The 17,153-nt window shown below is 36.0% G+C and overlaps 3 protein-coding genes and 1 long non-coding RNA gene across 5 annotated transcripts in view; 2 read left to right on the forward strand and 2 right to left on the reverse strand.

The window, feature by feature from the left end:
* Window positions 1-612: 612 nt before the first annotated feature.
* Atac3 (Ada2a-containing complex component 3) lies at window positions 613-3,272 on the reverse strand. 2 transcript variants are annotated; one of them, XM_017904459.1, is made up of 8 exons: window positions 3,170-3,272; window positions 2,670-2,772; window positions 2,435-2,593; window positions 2,145-2,342; window positions 1,730-2,066; window positions 1,369-1,644; window positions 995-1,272; window positions 613-913 (listed from the first exon to the last, which is right to left on the reverse strand). In XM_017904459.1, exons 2-8 carry the CDS (start codon window positions 2,730-2,732, stop codon window positions 656-658), a joined length of 1,569 nt encoding a protein of 522 aa, XP_017759948.1. In that variant the 5' UTR covers window positions 2,733-2,772; window positions 3,170-3,272; the 3' UTR covers window positions 613-655. The 2 variants fall into 2 exon arrangements, with proteins under 2 accessions (XP_017759948.1, XP_017759938.1); XM_017904449.1 differs by lacking the exon at window positions 3,170-3,272 and having other exon boundaries at window positions 2,670-3,005.
* A 1,517-nt stretch (window positions 3,273-4,789) lies between these two features.
* On the forward strand, window positions 4,790-8,344 carry LOC108550631 (uncharacterized). Its single transcript, XR_001890434.1, has 3 exons — window positions 4,790-4,876; window positions 4,943-5,012; window positions 7,967-8,344. It is a non-coding gene; the product is annotated as an uncharacterized LOC108550631 (long non-coding RNA).
* On the reverse strand, window positions 5,984-9,186 carry LOC108550622 (IQ domain-containing protein G). Its single transcript, XM_017904393.1, has 6 exons — window positions 8,952-9,186; window positions 8,745-8,828; window positions 7,615-7,855; window positions 7,343-7,549; window positions 7,049-7,180; window positions 5,984-6,303 (listed from the first exon to the last, which is right to left on the reverse strand). Exons 1-6 carry the CDS (start codon window positions 9,122-9,124, stop codon window positions 6,103-6,105), a joined length of 1,038 nt encoding a protein of 345 aa, XP_017759882.1. The 5' UTR covers window positions 9,125-9,186; the 3' UTR covers window positions 5,984-6,102.
* Window positions 9,187-12,255: 3,069 nt separating this feature from the next.
* Window positions 12,256-17,153, forward strand: part of LOC108550741 (acetylcholine receptor subunit alpha-like) — a 155,315-nt gene continuing 150,417 nt past the window's right edge. Inside the window, 1 exon segment of the mRNA XM_017904579.1 lies at window positions 12,256-12,439. The gene's annotated coding sequence lies outside the window, so the exon portion shown is untranslated.

Genomic DNA, 17,153 nt, shown 5'->3' on the forward strand with positions numbered 1-17,153 from the left:
ATAAGGAATATGTTATTTACTGATAGCGATTTATAATAAAACTAATTAAAATAGTAGTGTGTTTAAAGATGATTGTATAATTTGATTTAAGAGATTATTTTAAATATATATAAAAGAGATTGTAATCTATTACGAGACATTATGTGGAAAGCAAATTAATAATTTGTTTATCTACATTTATTTTTTAAAAATATTTGTTTACTTTATAAATCAGACTCAATCCCATATACACACGCGCACACACGCACACAAGCATATATACATATATACATATATATATATATATATGTATATATATAATATGCAGCTTTTAAAAAGCATACATATGTTAAATAATATAGGATTATGCCCTGTAAAACGAACAATTCAATTTTCTGATACATATTAGGAGTATTAATAATACACAGTTGAAGAATCTTGTAGATTCATAAAATAACCTGTACAAAAGCAATTAGTAACGGAAAGCTCGCTTAAATACTACTATAATGCTTTGTGATTAAACAACGAAGGAAAATATATTAAAATATTAGAGTACAATTTTTAATCGACCTCTTTTAGGAAGCTGAAACGCTTAGGAAGTTTCCTTCTTGTAGAAAAAGCTTGTAAGGGCTGTTCAGAAAATTAAGCTTAATGCAAAATATATAGTTATGTAAAATCACTTAGATGCTCTTTGTGCCGTAATATTTTTGAGTTGTTGTTTATATATTTCCGCTTCTTCTTCTTTTTTTTGAAGTCGCTTACGATACTCTGCTGCTTGTCTTCGTGCTTCGGCTAATTGTCTATTCAGTAACGCAATGTCCATAACTGGTTCATTATTATGTACTGTATCATCTTCGCTAATTTCCTCTACATCATCGTCTAATTGTAAAATTATTGGTTCTGTCATTTTTGCGGGAGAATTAATAATCTTACTCTGTTAAAATTGTTAAATTTCAATACATTAAAAATTACAAATATTGACTTCAGTATTTTTATTTAATGTTTTATTCCATACCTCTGATGTAGATAATACGTTTTTAGATTGTGTAAGTGTTGATACAGGTGTAGTGCTGGAAATAGAAGAAATAAACAATTTTCCAGCCTTATTATCCATAGAAGATCTTTTTAATATATTAGGTCCTCTAGATGCGAGGGTAGGTGTATTATGACTTAAAATTTGATCTGCTCTAATTGCTATCACTTTCCTAGAAGTTCCTTTTTTTCCAGTTACATGAAGTCGTTTCATTCCTAATGAAGAATTTCTTGTTAAGTTTAAGGCAAGTTTACCTGCCTCTGTAAAAATAAATTACTAACATCAATAAATATAAATATAAATATAAATATAAATATAAATAATAAAAAAATGTATCTTATTAAAGTATTGTGTACCAGTTAAAACAACTGTTCTTCCACTTTCCATGGCATTTTCAACAATAGATGAATCATTATCCACAGGTATCATGGTGATTCCATGTGCTTCAAGTAACCTAAATTGTTTGTTTACTCCTCCAATAGCTGTAACATCTTTACGTTTTTTACTGTTATTAATATTATTTGTATCAGTAATTTCATCCACACCTTCCATTTCTTTTTCCCGATTAACATCAACATTTGATCCTACATGAATTTGTTGGAAGATCATTCGTGGTTTTTTTCCCACTTGCACTAGTTATTTAATAAAAAATAGCATTATTAAATTTTGAATGACAAAATTAAAAAAATGATTATGATAAAACATCAAATACTATACCTTGTGTAATTTTTCTTCTTGATTGCGATTCTTGCTGTGGAAGTTCAAATTTTTGTTGTTCTTCATCTCTTTCAGATTCCAATTGTATTAAATTATGGGTTGCTACTTCAAGTTCTGCTGAATTTGCTTGATTTTGTTGATGTGCTCGAATGCCTACAATTTCTCTTTCTTGTTGTAATATATCTACCAAGTCTAACCTGTCATGTTCTAATGCAAGACTAATTGGTGTTTTGTCAAATTTACTAGTTGCATTTGCATCTGCTCCATGTTCTAATAAAACATGCATTACTTCTATATGTTCCCTTTCAACGGCCCAATGTAAAGGAGTCATTTTTAACTGTAAATGTTTTTTATATTTATATGTATTAGAAAAAATTTATATATAAATTTATTTATATAATTTTTTTCTAATTACCATATCTCTACTATCAACGTCTGCACCATAATTAAGAAGTAATTGTGTCATCTGGTGGTGGCCTTCATATGCAGCCATATGTAAAGGCGTTCTATCCACTTTTGTTCTTGCATCTCTTGAAATTCCAGCTCTAAGTAAAACTTCAGCAGTTTCTGTATGATTATTTTGTGCTGCGAAATGCAATGCACTTGTACCCAACTGTCAAATAACAATATTATTATGATTATGGCTTATTATATCTGTAATGTCTATAATTTTTTATTAGAAATTCTTATTATAAAAACATATACCCAATCTGTAGTAAATGGTGCACCTCTGCACATCAAGTCACGAACAGTATCAGTATCTCCATATTTTGCACTAAAAAGTAATTGCTTTCCTAATTCGACTATTGATAAGGCATCTTGAGATCTTGCTCGATGAGATACATCGCAGGAAAGGATTTCAACCTTAAAGTTAAAGTATATGAAATAATGAATTTGAAGAATAACTATATGGAGCATACTTATGTAAAAATGTACATACAGGGATAAGGGTGTCCGAGTCCAGACCCTCAATATCATTAGTACAAATACTTTCAGCTTGCATTTTTGTATATTCAACTCAATCTCCTTCTTTTTGGTGCACACTAAAATCAAACGATCCATAACAATTGATATCATTTGGACTTGTTTAAAATTAAAAAGGGCTAGTTGTGACCATTCCATTTTTCACACTCAGTAATTCATCACTGTTGTTCGACCTTGAGATACCAGGATCGAAAGTAGGTCGTAAAATTAAAATTTTAAGTTCAATTCAATAGAATTAACACGATTTATTCGTTTTTGCCTACTTGTTCAAAAACGTAGTGTGTATATTTTTCAAAATTTTCTTCAGTACAGGATGTTTTTATTTTGCCATTTCAGATTGTGAGGAACTTCCTGTTCCTGTTCATTAAACGGAAGTCCCATGCCATAGGCCCCGTGTTTTGTACCCAAAAACGATTCAAGTCGATTGAAAACAGCATTGAAGGAAGATATACTTACGACCAGCACATTATTCTTGCTTTTTAGCAATTTTTCCAACAATTTTCGGAGGCACACACACACTTTGAGGAATTGTTCCTCCCCTCAGCCTTCTCGATTTACCGTCTTGGTAAAGTTTTGTGAAAATGGCGACACCTTGGCGCCATTCCTAATACAATTTATCGCTGTTATAAGTTACTTTTAATATCGAGGTCCTCGTATTTTTATGCATAAAGGTATTCTTTTATGTAAAATAGTTAATATTTTTCATAGCATTTTAATCGTTTTATTTGAAGTAATACTGAATAATAGTTAAATATGTTAAATAATAGTGTATTACAGCGCCACATTGTGGCACATGTGGAAGGTATCATACAATAAATAGGTTAGGTGTGTATTAAATTCGAGTAAGATTAGGTTACGTTGTAAAGTTTTGCTTGTAGAACATGTTTTTAAAGAAGTTAAAACAATGTAAATAAAATAATAGAGTGTTATTATAATCGTTAAGAAATATAATATTTGTTAGCTATATAATATATAAATGGAACAAAATCAAATTACTTTAATTATATTAATAACGTGAAAGTGCATTATTCATTACAATAAACAGAAATAAATATTTACACTGTGACAAACATTTGTAGTACGTACGTTTTGCATATGAGCCATAGCATATATTATTTATATATGTATTCTGAATATACGAATTTCTTTTATCCTTACTTACTTATGTTTGAGAAAGAAAATACAAGTAAAATTTGAGTACATAAGAAGTGTTATTGTATACATAGTATACGCATGTAGTATATAATCAAAAACGAAAGAGTATTCTTAACTTTTATTTTTACATCATAGATAATAAAGGTATACAATTTATACAAGTTGTTTCCTTTAAGAATATTGCTATTAATATTTCTATTATTTGAATAATATATTTACTAACGATTCAGAAATCGATCTTTTCTTCACCTTTTCTAGTTCATAACTTTTAAACCTTTTATTATTGTTTGCTGCTTCAGAATTTTTTTTTTATTGTAAAGCAGTAAGATATAGTACAATAAGTCTATACGCTATTATTATAGGACTGCAAGCTATAGAAGATGTATATATACGTATAAAGGATCGTTGTATGCGTTGCAAAAATAAATGGTGTGACTTGAATAGTTATCGATTGTTGGTTATAATTTGTTATCGCATTAGATAATATCAAGCTAGATGTTCTATACATTAACTAAATTATTCTAAAAATGTTAACTGTTTTATATATCTTCAAACTATGGATGATCAAGTAGGTGGAACTTAATTGATAAATATAAATAACGGTTTATGTACAAATTTTTAAGATTTGTGAATTTATAAATAAGAAAAATTTCTCTATTTTTTATTTATTTTTGTGTGAAAAATCATTTGTTCGTTTGGTTATTTTATTAATTGAAGCTGAGCTAGGAAACATCGTGTGGACTTCACTATCGAGTGCGTGCACCGCCACATCGCATTAACCGTTCTTTATATCGTAATCTAAGGAGGTGGTTGGCCGCACGGTCACGGCGGTAAGCTTGCATGCCTTCAAACAGAGTAGGTTAGAGAGTTCGTGAATTTCTCATGAAGGAAAATGCACGGCTGTTCGTTGTCGAAGCAGAAACTTTCTCTATCACGAAAAGTGACGGGAGTCGTCACAGTATTTCGAAGCTCGTCGAAGCTACATGACGCCATCTTCACTTTGAGAAGGTATTTAATGTTGCGGTAAACTTTCATATCGACGTTTTTTGTTCATTAAACTAATTTTGTTTAAAGGATTTCACTCTTCAGTGGTGGTGTACTTTAATAGGGGAACAATCAACACGTGTGTCTTGTTATTCCTAAGGTAAAATATTTTAATTTTTTTTTTTCGCATTTGGAATTTGGTAAGTACCCTCGAGCAGGATTTTTAACAGTTTACTACAGTTGTATTATACATTCTATGCTGGAACACATCGATTACAAACATTCGAATTAAATTTTGTTATTACAATTAGACTTATAAAATACGTATTTATTTTAAACAATATTATATGCTACTGTATTTTAATCTATAAGTAAATTAACTTGGAAGGTTTATTGAACTGGAATAATTGAAGTTATAAGAATGAAAGGGAACTAAGGAATTGTAAATATTAATTATTATACAAATAATTAAGAACAATCCCGTTTGTTTTCGACATCGAAATATTTACAGATTGTTCTTTGAATGAATTGTTTATTTATCGGTCAAAGTAGGATACTCTTTAATAATTAAAATTTTATATTAGATTGTCAGCATTTTTAAATTTTAATCAACAGTTTCTCAAAGTTGTCGGAGATTTTATGTAAGTTTTTTGACATGCATTGCTTGTATATTTAATACATGCTAATAAAACTTGATCACGTATTTGTGTGCCTATGTAGAGTTATGTTCGCGAATTTCACGAAACTGCAACAAGATGGTATAGAAAGTTTCGTGCTACGTATAGCAAAGGCTGATTATTATGGTGTTCCATACAGTGTTTCTAAACACCGCAGGATCTCAGGATCTCAGGAAGTGGTGTGCGGGAAATGAGGTTCTTGCGTGAATAATACTCCGCTGGTGACCGTTCTTTAGCTTCATGTTATGCGAGGAACGAGTAAGATCGTGATTTCACGTGGATCGTCTATTCGAGATGGCTACTTCTCTTCTTTTCTTCTTCACTTGTAGTCAATCGAATCCGTGTAACTTATAGATCAAGCTTTCTTTGCGCCAGATTGCAGAATTTCTATTTTTCCAATTGGATACGAATTGTTCCTAAATTGCTTCCCTTGGTTTATGGTTTGCAAGTTTCACTTTTACTCAAGTTTTACTTAAATAGTGTTCTCATTTGAGCATTGTCTCAAGAGGGATATGTAAATGGATACGTATTTGTAAGACTTGGCATTAAGGAATGGGTTAACTATAAAGATAATTATTTTTTCGTCTTGACCTGACGCTTTTTCTTTTTTTCCATAGGTCGATACGGCCCTAACTTCCGACGGACCATAACACCTCGCCACCAAGCTTGAATCTTGATTGCGCTTTTTCGTATGCACTCCTGTAGCTCCTTCTCTTTCTTCAGTGCTTCCTTTTCTGCTAGATACGTGTCTATGAACTCTTGATTGCGACGATGCTGCAACGTTGTTACGGTTTTATTTAAACACCATGGATGCGGCGATCGATTTGGTGATTAGGTTGTAGAAAAAGGACGAAAGAGGAGAAATATTACAAAAAAAAAAAAAGAAATTTCGTGCAGCTATTCACACATGTCGTTCTCGTTAATTTACTTCTGTAATGCGGAAAGGACTGAGTAATTTCCGAGGGACGAAGAAAAATTTTCTTTTTCTTTCGAAATTCCACGTGATTTAAAATAGCCGCAAACGGGTTCTTGACACGAGTTATCGATTTCCCAGTAGATTTCCCGCATTGCACGTTGATTCTACGCTTACAGAAGCAAGCTGTCAAGTTTTGATTTCCAATAGGATTAACGTGGCCGTGACGCAATAAATCAGTAGGTCACACAGAATATTTAATAAGTCGTGACATTGCATTTACATTCCTATTCGTTTGCATTTGCCGTATTTGTATTCCTTTTCTCGATTTGTTCCGCTTTCTGTCGAATAAATTTTGCGAATAAAAAAAAGAGGAAGAAAGAGCTGCGAGATTTACGCTGCACGACTGTTTTTGTTTCGAAGATTATGCTAGAGGAGAAACGGAGGAAAATAACAAATTTGCACATGGTTATGTCGAACGATTAAGCAAGGTTCGATAATTCCGATCGAGCAGTTCGATTAATCTAGTACTCGTTCCAAGGATAACAAGTGTTGAAAGAGTAGAGTGAAATAAAATTCTATTGTTTGAAATGGAAGCTGAGTTACCTCTTCTTTAAGTTCGTCCAACTGCTTTCGACGTGTTTCTGTCTCGATACGTAGCTGCCGGATTTCCTTCTCGTACGTCTCTTTTTCTCGATCGTATCGTTCCTCCCATTCTTTCGTTTTTCTCTCTAGTGACTGTGCATTTGAAAGAAAAAGTGAGCAGTTTCTTAAACTCTTTTCCATTTCTCTACATGCCAATTATTATATAAACAAGAGAGAAGTAAGGTTCACGAGAAGTATGAACATCGAAATGAGATGAAGATGGATCCACGCAAACGCAAAGAACACCATGCTCACCGCTGTATCCTGGATCAAAAATTTCGTTAGCTCAGCGTGAACACGGTCCTTATTTTTCTCACGCACGCGCCAGTTGTTTAATATCTCCTTCAATTTTTCTATTTCCATATCGCAGCGCAACGAGTTCTGCTCGCATTTCGCTTTCTCCCATTCCATAACATACTCCAGCACCGTGTTCGCGATTAGTTTCAGTTTTTCCATGCTACACTGTTGTTACAAACGCAAAATTAAAAATTTTCACGCGTCTTCGGTAGGAAACATGGCTCTGGTACCTGTTCTTCCGAGAGCTCGTTCAGTATTCGTCTCTTCTCTTGCTCGTTGGCTACCTTCCTCTCGGCGATTATTTTCCGCAACTCTGCCGCGGTTCTTCTTACCTCCTTTTCCTCTTTCAGCAGAGCTTCTACCTCTTTCTCGCGTGTTACGATTTTCTCGATCTCTTTTGATAATACCTCGAAAGTTCCCTGTTCACGGATCTCTTCTTTCAGATCTTCCATGATTCTCATCATGTATAAACTGCACAAAGTTAGTGGTATTTGTTATTATAAATTTATCAAAATATATGTACTTTGTTACAAGATATCAAATTTTTATAAATTTATCTTTTTTTTTTTCATGGCATGGAAGATAAATATGCGAAGAAAATTGCTCGATGTCGGAGATAAAGAAGATACTGACCCATTTAAGACATTGTACCCACATTTCCAGTCTCTGTGCTACAAGTGAAGCAATGAAAATTCTGGAGGCTTTAGAAGATTCATTTCTTATACACAAACGAATTATGCGGCAGTGCTATTTATGAAACCGACAAAGTTACACGAGACATATTGGGTCATATTGTTGGTCGATCTGGCGGTAGGAAATTGAAAATTGAAACATCGAAACAGTATGCTAAATGTAACTGAATTCGGATATTTGAAAGAGCATTTGATCTGCACGACATTTGTTGCACAAGCACGAGATTTATTTCGAATGGAAAATGATTTATAGCAATGTCTTCCTGTACCTGGCGACTTTAAATCGTAAGTTATGTTTGCTAAAATAGAATGAAGAATTTGACATCCATCTTCGATACCTAAGGTATCAAAAATGTATTTATCATGTGTAACAAGACCTTTCTGTTATCAGATTCCGTCGAGAGACTCTTTTCTTTGGCTGCGATGGAAAAGCAAATATGAAGAGGTACACAATGAATAGAATCTTGATCGAATTTTCGTTAAAAAGTAACAAGTGACGATAGACGATTGATATACTGAATCGGCAATCGAGGATTAGTCTCGCGAATCGATTAAATTAATTGTAAATATCAATCGGTCAATCGCGTTGATTGAAAATTACGATTGATCAATGCTCGATGCTCCAATTGATCAAATACGTCGTTGAAAGCTGAACATGTTGCTCTAACCTGTTCTGGTAAGCTTTCTTATCGGTGGCTCGTTCATTCGCATCTTGGATTTTCATAATCTTCTCGGCAAATGCTTTCAGGTGGCTGCAACAGACGCTGCGACAAATAATATCGACAAAGCCATTTCTTTCCACTAGTAGTCGAGCTTTTCGTTGGGTTATCAGGTTAACATTAAAATTTCGTTCAAAGTATAGTGGTGCAACGTACTCGGTATCGAGGGGCAAACAGTCGACGAGAATATCGTTATCGTGTTCCGTGGGCTTTCTCAGCGTGCTGTGGTAAATGGCCAGCGCGTTCGTGAACTCCTCGAGCGCTGCTAAAATTGCTGGCCGTTCCGCCGGGGAGAACCGTGAAGAACCATTCGCCGCGAGCGTGGCCATTGAGTGTCCGCGTTTTTTACCTCGTCGTGGTTTTCTTGCACCTCTCTTGCTCGCTTTTTACTTTCGCACATTGAATTTTGTCATACATTCGTGTTAATATTCATGATGTATTTCTAATTTGCAAGAATTTCTCTTAACCGAGCTAAATTTGATAATTCTCGAGTTTTCGAGATTTATTTTTATAGAGGAAATTTCCATTGAGAAAATGTATCTCGAATTTAGCTTGGTTTAAGTTATCCTTGTCTGAATCAATTATATAAGGTGTACATCGATGATATACCTCCTAAACGATTGATGCTGTGAAGAACTGCTACTATATTTACTATATACTTTATATTGGTAAAGAATAATTGTCATTTTACATTAGTGTATTTTATGTAATAAATAATATAAAATTACGTTCTACACCTTCTTCGTGGCGTTCATCGATGGACACTCTGTATATAAAAATTGAAGTTGCCTATTCTTAACACGCTACAGTCGCGATTCCATCTTACACCTTTCGTTCCTTGTCCGCTTCATTTCCATTCATCAAGCGAGGTAGCCTGTTCATCAGGGAACAATTGTTACACCCTTTTCTTTGATGACCGCGTGCCAGTCATCGGCGAAATGTTTTTACAGCGTTTTAAAACAACTCAAATTTCATTTAAATGCAAATCGAGCCATGCAAGTCGACTGCTTATTTTAAAGGGTAAATTGTAAGATAAAAATCGCAATTATCGTATCGTTCCTTTTCTTCTCCTTCCGTCCTTTTCTTATCCTTTTTTTCAACAGAACACGTTGCGGTTACTTACTTCTCGGCTCTCACCTAAATTAAAGTTGCAAACGTCGTCGGTGGAAAAAAGTTACGGATCCGGCGTCCAGTTAATCAAAATTCATGGGCAGAGAAAAATACGTCGAACACATGGCTGTAAAACTAATCATGATACGCCGTACTTTCGGGGCAACTAAATGCTGCTCGATAAAGATGGTTCGCGGAGCTTTAAAACACGTGATACGGTTTGATCCATCGGTGCACGTTGCCCGTGGAAACGAGCGTCGGGACGCTTTGTGGCTTGGCTGTATTTATACCGTTGCAATGCTGAAATTTCGAAACACTTTGAAATTTTTCTTCCTTTTCCACGATATTTCTTCTTTGAGATTACTATCTGCGATCCTCAATTATTCGAATAAAAATAACATTAAACGATTGCAAAATGATCTTGAGACGATTTTCGAATATCCCTGAAGTGTTCTTGAATTACCCTTAATGACTTTGAAGAGAACTTTAAATGATTTTGAGTAATGTTCCCTGAAATAATATCTATTAGTTAATGATTCTGAGTAATTGTCTTCCTTCCATACGATAAGCTACGATTAATTATTATTTTTGCATGCAGGTAGAATTCACCGTCTATGTTCCTTCATTTGTAAATAGATCTGAATTTTAATGCATATCGATAAGTACCTTTGAAACTCATCAGAGTCATATTACTTCAAAGCGAACGATTTTAAATCGCGAGAACTTTTGGGATGACCCAATATTATAAGAAATGTACATAAATGTAGAAGTATTCGAGGATCATTATTAATTGTAGCCATAGGTGGTTCATTTCCTTCTCTAGAAGTTTCAAGCACCGAAGAAAGGAAAGAGACTGCGGCAGGAGGTCGAGTTAAGAACTGTTAAGCAGTCGGCAATCGTTATAGACAGCCTTCCATGTTAAAGCTCGATTGAAGAATTCATTGGGAAAGATATCTTGTGGGCACTCGACAACTTTCTTCCTTCGTCCCATTCGTCGATTGTCTCAGTCGGCTGGTTGGCTGTCGAGAAAAGAAAGGTTCATACAAATACGTTCCGTTCTGATTGGAAAACTTTTTCGTACCTTGAACTTTAATCGACTCTGCATCGTCTAAGGGCTACATTGTAGGGACTTAAAATCACCTTTCCTCGAGAGCGTTCCTTTGCGTTGGGGTGTTTATGAATTTGTAACTTCCTATAAAACCTATAAAAATTCCTTTCGAATAAAATTGGGTTTAAACAATATAATATTCCGTTGAAAATACCTGGAGTTTACTTTAGGCGGGTATTACTTAGAAGTATATTTACCCTTTATAACTTTAATTTATTCCATGCACGTTTTATTATGCTTTTTTCTATTTTCGAGCATCTATTTCAACCTCACGGTATGTTTCAGCGATATGAAAGAATGTAAAATAAATACATTGTCCCGGCGTTTCTTCTTTGACTTTCTAAAGTTCAAGTTTTCACTCAAGGGACATGAAAGATAAGAGGGACGCAAAGTGCTTTTTGATATTAGTTTAATACCGATACACGTACAAGTAAAATTAGAATAGTAAGAATAGCAGCGACGAGTGTTTACTCTCCTACAACATAAATACCGCACATCAGTAAAACGATGCAAAGATATTTTGTGTGAGATAAGGCGAACATAACCGACGCGCTCCGTTATTGCACGCGCTAATTTCAAATTACAGGAAATTTACATTCTCATGGCTACTAAAACCAAGAAAATACCGTTTCTTAAATTCTGGTCAGATTTAATTTAGGATAACCTCTTAATATTCGAGCACAAATTACGTACATAGTAATCAAAGAAAAGAAAAAAAGCAGGAATAAAAAAAATGTAGAATTTACCGACCAAAAGTAGAGTGGAGCGGTTAAGGAGAATGTTTTCGAAACTGTATGATTCAATTTCAATTAATCATACATTCGAATATCGAAGCCACGAAAATGGTGGTGCCTTAAGCTCGAAGTCTGACAAACGTGGAGCGTAGAGCTTGATAAAGGTGACAGAAATATGTCGGAAACATTGTAACGGGAATGTAATGTGCTTCCGAAAGTTTTGCCGTGCACGAGAATTCTGTGTCTCGCTACGAAAGCTTGGAAACAGGTGCGGGATGAAATGCGTGCGCATGCGCATAGTCGAGGCGGCGTCGCGCACGCGCAGAGCCGCGACGAGTGTGGCGAGGCGCGAGGGCGGTGTCAGTGGTGGAAGCAGGGAAACGTTTTCTGCCCTTTGCTCATCGTCGTCGTCGTTGTCATCGTATGTCCGTCTGTCGTTTCATTGTGCACGCTCGTGGCGAACGGTGCAGTGAGTGGTATTTCCGCAGTCGTTGAGTCGATACGCGGTTCGGATCGTGTTCAAGCCTCCTGTACTTAGCATTCTTCGTAGTCGCGTATGATATTTCGAGCTGTCGACCTGTCGAGAGGGATTCTCGATCACGGTGGAATCAAAGGTTATAACCTGTCATCGTCGCCATCGTCATCGGCGTCGCCGACGTCGTCGTCGTCAGTCTCGATCAGCTGCTTCGCGGGTGAGTAGAGGATATTTCTGTTTCCTTTCTATGTGAATTTCGCTGGTGTTTGTCGAAGACCGTTCGTATCGCTGTGAATGTTAGAGTTAACCTAGTTGCGTTGCTTTTGGAACGCCCTCGTGTTTATGCCGCGAAAATGCAATACGTTTGAAATGCCGGGGGAAAGAATGGTCGATTAGAACGGTTCGCGTGTAATTTCAAGTATACGATTGTTTCTTCGGCTCGTTTGTTTCCACGATATTTGTGAATATAACTCGGTCGATACGGATGAGTGAAATTATCGATCTATTGGTGTTCTCGGTGCCTTTACTGATTTAGGAATCCCAAGGGGAATTCCATACCTATCAAGATTAACCTAGTTACGAATCTTTGAACCGCCCTTGCATAAAAGTGAGAAATGCGTTGCATATGACTGACGGTTTTGATGCCTGTGCATCGTGAAAGAAAAGAAAACAGTTTTAAGATAGACTTTTCGTTCCGTGTTAAGTAGTCTTGTAGTTTACAGTCACTTGTGTGGCGCTTAAATCTACCTAATTTAGCAACCGAGGATAACAGTCCTCGCTGAGTTCTCTTAGCGTGGACGGGCATAAAGGGTAAATTACGTAAATATTCGTATTGCGCTTTCTGCTCCCGCTGGCGGTTTCGCGGGTAAATACGGAGCTTAAGCCATTTCTTGCACGGCTTTACGAATTTCTGGCGTTGGATGTGCAGCGTCTTGAATCCTGACAGGGTTAACCTAGTTACGGAATCTTTGGTACGCCCTTGTGTTTATACCGCGAAAAGAAGGAACATTCGAAAGTTCGCAAGAAGTACAGTTATATTCGGATTATACCATGCATCGTACCCTCGTTTTTTTCGATTCTTTTTTTAATACTTCTCGATGCGCAACATCAATACTTGAACTTAATTAATGACATTAATTAGGTTGTTAACCTTCGAGTATACTCCAGATGAAAGAAAAAAGTTTAGATCGATATTTTTTGTCCATTGAGATCGACATGCTGTTTTCGTCAACTTCTATCTCGCTTAAAATAATTTGAATATTCATAAAAATATATTTCGGCGTACGAAATATTCCGCGATATTATTCGTAGTGATAACATGTGTCGATTGAAATTCTTTAATATGTTGTAATGAAAATATAAACGAATTCGTTAGACATTCTTCAATTTATCTGATAAAAGCTGCCATTTACCGGTTGTCCCGTTTGGTTTACCGATCACACGAGTTTTGCCCGGAAAGTATCCTCTTTTTCGCCGCGTTTCTAATTAACGACGGGCTCGTGGCCGAGTGGTTAGTTTACACACGCGTCAGGTACGGCCATTGCCGCGTATTAAGTGCGCCATTATTAAACGTGTAGCGCGGCCAACTTAAAAGGATTATTTTGCGCGATTCAAATTATTTTTTTCTCTTTCTATCGTTTTCTCATTCGTTTAAACATTTTGATTTATGAATTACGTTTCTTCGTGTTCTCGGACAATTTCATTTTACAATTTTATTTAAAAGAAACGAATTTCTTCTTCGCACGTCACAAAAAAAAAAAAAAAAAAAAAAAAAAAAAAAAAAAAAAAAAATTAAAAAAGAAAAGAAAAAAGGAAAAATAAATAAATATACTTAGAAATCAGACCATCCGTATAAAGAATGGGTAATGTCATAATACATAATGTAGGATTAAAGGATAAATACAATTTCTTATTTTTTAACTATCATCCCATATTTTAGCTAGCAAAGTAATATCGCATAAATTTTTTTCGAAGAATTTTGGTCGTGAAAGAGGTGTTTTTACCGCGAAATCGAATTTCCACCGTGAAGCGAGACAACGACATGGCGTATAAGATAAATAGATAAACGCGATGCATTAAAACCGACTGAAAAGCAGCGTTTTCCAGTGCGCGCGATTTTAAGCCGTATTCGCAACGCTTGCAATTCTCGCTTGTCGAATCGGACCTCGTTTTGTCCACGGAATTCCGTAATTGCTCGAATCTTGGCGAAGCGTTTCGAGTTTATGGAGATCGGCCTTGTTGATTGTGCCGGAACCAAGAAATCGGGGAAATTTCACGCGAACGATTAAATATTCCGTGATGTAGTAAAGGAAGACTGAACAGTTTCGTTGGATTACAAGTTTCTCGATCGCTCTGCACGGTATACGTGGTAAATATTAGGTACGAGTGATTGGCTGACTGTTCACGTGCCGTTAACCGTAATCCTCGATTCCCTAGGCGACGCTCGCGATGATTGGTTAAACGGCATTGTCGGATTTATTGCTGGAATTACTACTGACTCGAGTGGCGTGATATCATTTTCAGTTATTTATCGTCGTCCCATTGAGACGGAAGTGCCGATTTCGTTTGGCTATAGCGCAGATTTATCGGTGCGATTGCTGCTTGCTTAAAGAGACTCGTTAATTATCATTAATAATCCCTTCGAGATACTTTTATAATGAAAACACGAAAACGTCGATCTAATTTTTTCGCACATGCAACCTAATTGGCTTCCGATATTTATTTAACCTGTTAACTCAAAGCGACGAGTTGATTCGTCATTGGAAAACCCTTCTATAACCAGCTAAATTATCACGGATACTTGAAAGATATTAATGTTTCTACCGTCACTGCGTTGACACGATATCTTCATCTGCATTTGTTCGTACCGAGCAAGCGCGTACTTTCGTAAAAGCCAACTCACCGGTTAATGTACTAGACCACGGAGATGTAAAATAAAAAGGAAAGGAGGAAGATTATTGAGTACCAAGTAGCCCATTTTCACGAAACTAATTACCAAAAATTCCCTAGTCACGACCAACTGAACCGTTTAGAAGCAATTTCAAGTCGGGTCTCTAAAGGGTTAATCAGGAGATTGTCGTGCAATTACGCGGCCGTAAATCCCGACAACAATACGTTACAACGGCACGACTCGCTTTTCGAGACCCGTCCTTTATCAGTTCACGGGAGAAATGCGAGCATAAACGCAGCAGAAACGTTTCTGATAACGGTTTTATGTACTGTTTGAAATACACTCGGTGAAAAGGAAAACAAGCAGGGCTAGTTGTGAAGGTGGAGGCGGAGTAGGCGGTGGAGGAGGAACGTTGTACGAATGCTTTGGCCTGCGATGCTTGGGGGCTCGCTCGAGAGAAATTTGATCGATAAAGGCGCAACCGAATCGACGACATTTTCTACGCACAATCAAAGGGTTCCGTCCAAGCTCTGGTCTCGTAGCATTGTTTTACCGCCCGTTACGACTGACCTAATCTAACCCAGTTCCTTTTATCCGTACCTGGTGCACCCCTTTTTTCGTCTCACTCGACAACCTATTTAGGCGAAAGCCTTTTAATTTCTTTTTTTTCTTCCCGACACAATTTATGTCATGTGCAATTAACTTCGTTAGCCCATCAAGTTCTTTAATGTTGCTCGTTTCTCCGAGGAACTATCGGTTGTGTAGATATGCCGTGTAGATGCTCGTAGAATCGGATAGGGAGCGAATCTTCGTTGAAAATTCGTTGAAAACGAGACCGAATATAAATTTTCTCGTGTTAACCGAAAATTAGCTATTAGTTGTTAGTAATTGACGAAGATTTGCTTTATCCTCGACACACGTATAGGCAGAGTTCCACGTAGTGGCAATAATTTTTGCAAGTATCACGAAAATTGAGGCCTCGTGATAATTATTCTTTGGATAAAAGTCATTTTGGATTCTCGAATTCTATATCTTTCGTTAGGAAAAGTAGCATAATTATTGTAAGTTAAAAGTAGCATAAGTTACCTTTACAAGTAACCGTGATTTAAATTTCTTTCTAATTTTAAAATACAGCTTTCTTTAAATAGAAGGAGAGAAGATAAATTGATTTAGGGGAGAATCAATAAAGTAAACTTCCATCTAAATGAGTAATTAATTGCGATAAAAGTAATTCGATTGTTAGTCCTTTTCAAGCTTCACGGATATGGCGTGTTTAAAAATTTTCGAATCGAATTTTGCCACGCTAGATTTTATTAGATTTCGGGATAGATAGGGGCGATCGATCGGCTCGTATCGATTTTTAGACGATTCCCTTGGTCAAAAGAGAGAGAGAAAAAAACGTCGCCGATGTGACGGCCCCGTCACACGGATACACCTGATAACATTTTAATCTCCGTCTTTCGAATTCAAATTTCCTTCCGGGCGCGTTTGCAGGCAGCGTGGAAAGCACCACGCACAAACGGGAGAGCAATTGAAAGTTTAAACAGCGTCATGCTTTTGAAGAAATTGCAAAAAAGGGCCGTATGACATTACGAACACCTCTATTATGTATCTTGATTTGAATACTACGAATCATCTTGAATACGAGATAAGCTAACGACTTGGAATTCTCGAACGTAACATATACACGTATTTTTTGACACTGAAATCCTCGAGCAGGGTGAAATATTTAAATATACCGTGAGTTCGTATTTTCAAATCGTTTCAAATATGATATGCAACGAAGCATAAATAAATTTGCGTTAGAATAATCAAATTCTGACGGAGCAAGGCAGCTAACCGAATTAACCCTATGGTTGTTGATCGAACCAGCCAAAATGGTTTCAGACATGCACCTGTTGTTGGCCGAGTTAAAATTGATTTTTATCCAGATAATAGCCCACGTTTTGTACACGTGTTATAATTATTTTTGCAAAAATCGGACAAAAATTCCTGAATTTTTCTTACCATCGATTTAGTAATAGTAACTCGCAATGTTCAA

This window comes from Eufriesea mexicana, unplaced genomic scaffold (assembly GCF_001483705.2).
Source record: "Eufriesea mexicana isolate 0111107269 unplaced genomic scaffold, ASM148370v2 scaffold474474846, whole genome shotgun sequence".
NCBI classification, from domain to species: domain Eukaryota; kingdom Metazoa; phylum Arthropoda; class Insecta; order Hymenoptera; family Apidae; genus Eufriesea; species Eufriesea mexicana.

Bases quoted from the DNA above. Each gene is read 5' to 3' on its own strand.
- Atac3 (XM_017904459.1), bottom strand. From the start codon at position 2,732: ATGCAAGCTGAAAGTATTTGTACTAATGATATTGAGGGTCTGGACTCG. The intron at 2,067-2,144 runs GTAATTAGAAAA...AAACATTTACAG, and splicing joins ACGTTGATAGTAGAGATATG to TTAAAAATGACTCCTTTACA. The intron at 1,273-1,368 runs GTACACAATACT...TTATTTTTACAG, and splicing joins AAGAACAGTTGTTTTAACTG to AGGCAGGTAAACTTGCCTTA.
- LOC108550622 (XM_017904393.1), bottom strand. From the start codon at position 9,124: ATGGCCACGCTCGCGGCGAATGGTTCTTCACGGTTCTCCCCGGCGGAA. The intron at 7,550-7,614 runs GTACCAGAGCCA...TTGTAACAACAG, and splicing joins ACGAGCTCTCGGAAGAACAG to TGTAGCATGGAAAAACTGAA. The intron at 6,304-7,048 runs GTAACTCAGCTT...ACAACGTTGCAG, and splicing joins TGGACGAACTTAAAGAAGAG to CATCGTCGCAATCAAGAGTT.